Source organism: Papilio xuthus, unplaced genomic scaffold, assembly GCF_000836235.2.
Source record: "Papilio xuthus unplaced genomic scaffold, Pxut_1.1 DF827756.1, whole genome shotgun sequence".
Lineage (NCBI taxonomy): Eukaryota > Metazoa > Arthropoda > Insecta > Lepidoptera > Papilionidae > Papilio > Papilio xuthus.
In genome coordinates this window covers 5,281,471-5,283,263 of record NW_013530893.1, presented here as the reverse complement: position 1 = coordinate 5,283,263, position 1,793 = coordinate 5,281,471, and the positions used below count along the sequence as shown (strand labels likewise).

The following is a 1,793-nucleotide window of genomic DNA, read 5'->3' as shown; positions in this document are numbered from 1 at the left end:
GCACGGGGGCACGGGGGCGTGGGGGCACGAGGGCGAGGCGACGGTTTTACGGAAATATGTATACTGTTAGTACACACTCTAGAAATCATTTAAAATAAACAATAGATCGATTAATTGACATACAGTTGGACTATGATTTTGACAGTTGCATGTGACGCGCCACCTGGTGTGAGGCTGTGACTGTGTGAGGTGGTGTGAGGTGGCGTGAGGCGGCGTGAGGTGGCGTGAGGCGGCGCGAGGTCACTCGTCGTCGCTGTCGGGGTCGCTGGAGAAGTCTGCGGCGGCGTGCAGTCGCGGCGGGAAGGGGCCGCGGCTCTGCTGCCTGCAACATTACACCGGCCCTGCATATCTCGCGCGCTGCACTCTCACACGAGTCACATGAGAAATGTCTCCTATACAAATAGAAATATCTGTGGTAGAGTGTACTGACGCGAGCCTGCGGTAGTGGTTGAGCCACTCCTCGAGCATCTGCGCCTGCAGCAGCGGGCGCGGGTGCAGACGCTGGCGAGCCGCGCGCGCGCCGCCCCCCAGCGCCGCCGCCGACACGTAGCGCCGCACCGCCGCCTCGCCGCCCGCCTCCCCGCCCTGCACACCACCACGCATTGCGACATCACCTCGTGCACCTCATGCACCTCGTGCACCTCGTGCACCTCACACGAGACCGCACGCACCTCGTCGCCGGTGAGGAAGTGCACGGGCAGCAGCTTGCCCTCGGAGTCCGTCAGCGGCAGGAACGTCACCTCCTCGCTCTCCTTCTGCTGCTCCCTGTGACATACAAACATACGTAACAGTAGCGATAGCGACAGCGATCGCATGTATATCGTGAATTGTATACGTAGGTACGTACCTGCATATGTAGGAGTGCCTGTGCGGGTAGGGCTCGAGCGGCACGAGCGCGGAGAAGTGTCCGCGCGTGTAGCCCAGGCACAGCGGCGACTTGCAGCAGAACTCCGGCTCCCACAGCAGCGGCAGGTAGATGCCTGTGCAGTAACAACAAACTGAGTGCTCACTCCGAATACGTATATCCTATATGTGTATGTGTATATACAAACGTACCTTGAAACTTGGCGTACCCGAGCGCCTCGCCGCGGAACGAGTTGACGACGTCGACGCCGTACACGATGATGGGGCGGCGCATCACGTGCGCGAACGCGAACACGTGCACCTGCACACACGAGCACGCGGGTGAGCGGGGGCGGGGCGTGCGGGCGGGGCCGGGGGGCGTGTGGGCGGGGCGCGTGACGTCACCTGGTGCAGCGGAGTGCCGGGGCGGGCGGCGGCGGCGGTGAGGCGGGCCCACTCGGCGCGCAGCTGGCTCTCCTCGGGCGCGTACTGCAGCAGCGACGCCTGCCACCGCTCCCACGCCTGCCACCGCTCGTAGAAGCTGCACACGATACGACGCAATACATATAAATGGTGATTAGGATACGAGGCGGTGTATCGAGGGCGGCCTCCCGCGTACCTCCTGTGGGCGTGGTGCAGCGAGTCGGCGAGCGCCTGGCGCAGCGCGTTGCCGCGGTCGAACACGCCGTATGCCGCCTGGCACACCGCGTCCGGCAGGCAGTCGCCCGCGGACCTGTTCCACAGCGCGTACAGCCGCGACCCTGGCACGCACGATCTTGTTCATGACACACACATATACATGTACAGAGGGACTTAGTGTCCCGTGTGCGGCAGCGGGAGACGTACCCAGGGTGACGGTGAGCTCGTGGCTCCAGTTGATGAGCGGCGGCTCCGCCTCCAGCGTCTGCTGCGCCTCACGGTCCAGCAGCTCGGAGAACAGCTGCTCCTGG

At 63.6% G+C, this 1,793-nt stretch overlaps 1 protein-coding gene across 1 annotated transcript in view; it reads right to left on the bottom strand.

The window, feature by feature from the left end:
- Nucleotides 1-6: 6 nt before the first annotated feature.
- The window catches only part of trbd (ubiquitin thioesterase trabid), a 4,973-nt gene continuing 3,186 nt past the window's right edge, over nt 7-1,793 (bottom strand). The window contains exons 11-18 of the mRNA XM_013310197.1: nt 1,690-1,793; nt 1,463-1,604; nt 1,249-1,384; nt 1,057-1,165; nt 848-980; nt 672-765; nt 431-585; nt 7-322 (exon numbers count right to left, since the gene is read on the bottom strand). The exon at nt 1,690-1,793 is cut by the window's right edge and continues 27 nt beyond it. Coding sequence (XP_013165651.1) covers nt 241-322; nt 431-585; nt 672-765; nt 848-980; nt 1,057-1,165; nt 1,249-1,384; nt 1,463-1,604; nt 1,690-1,793 — 955 coding nt within the window. The 3' untranslated portion in view covers nt 7-240. The remainder of the gene's footprint in view (nt 323-430; nt 586-671; nt 766-847; nt 981-1,056; nt 1,166-1,248; nt 1,385-1,462; nt 1,605-1,689) is intronic.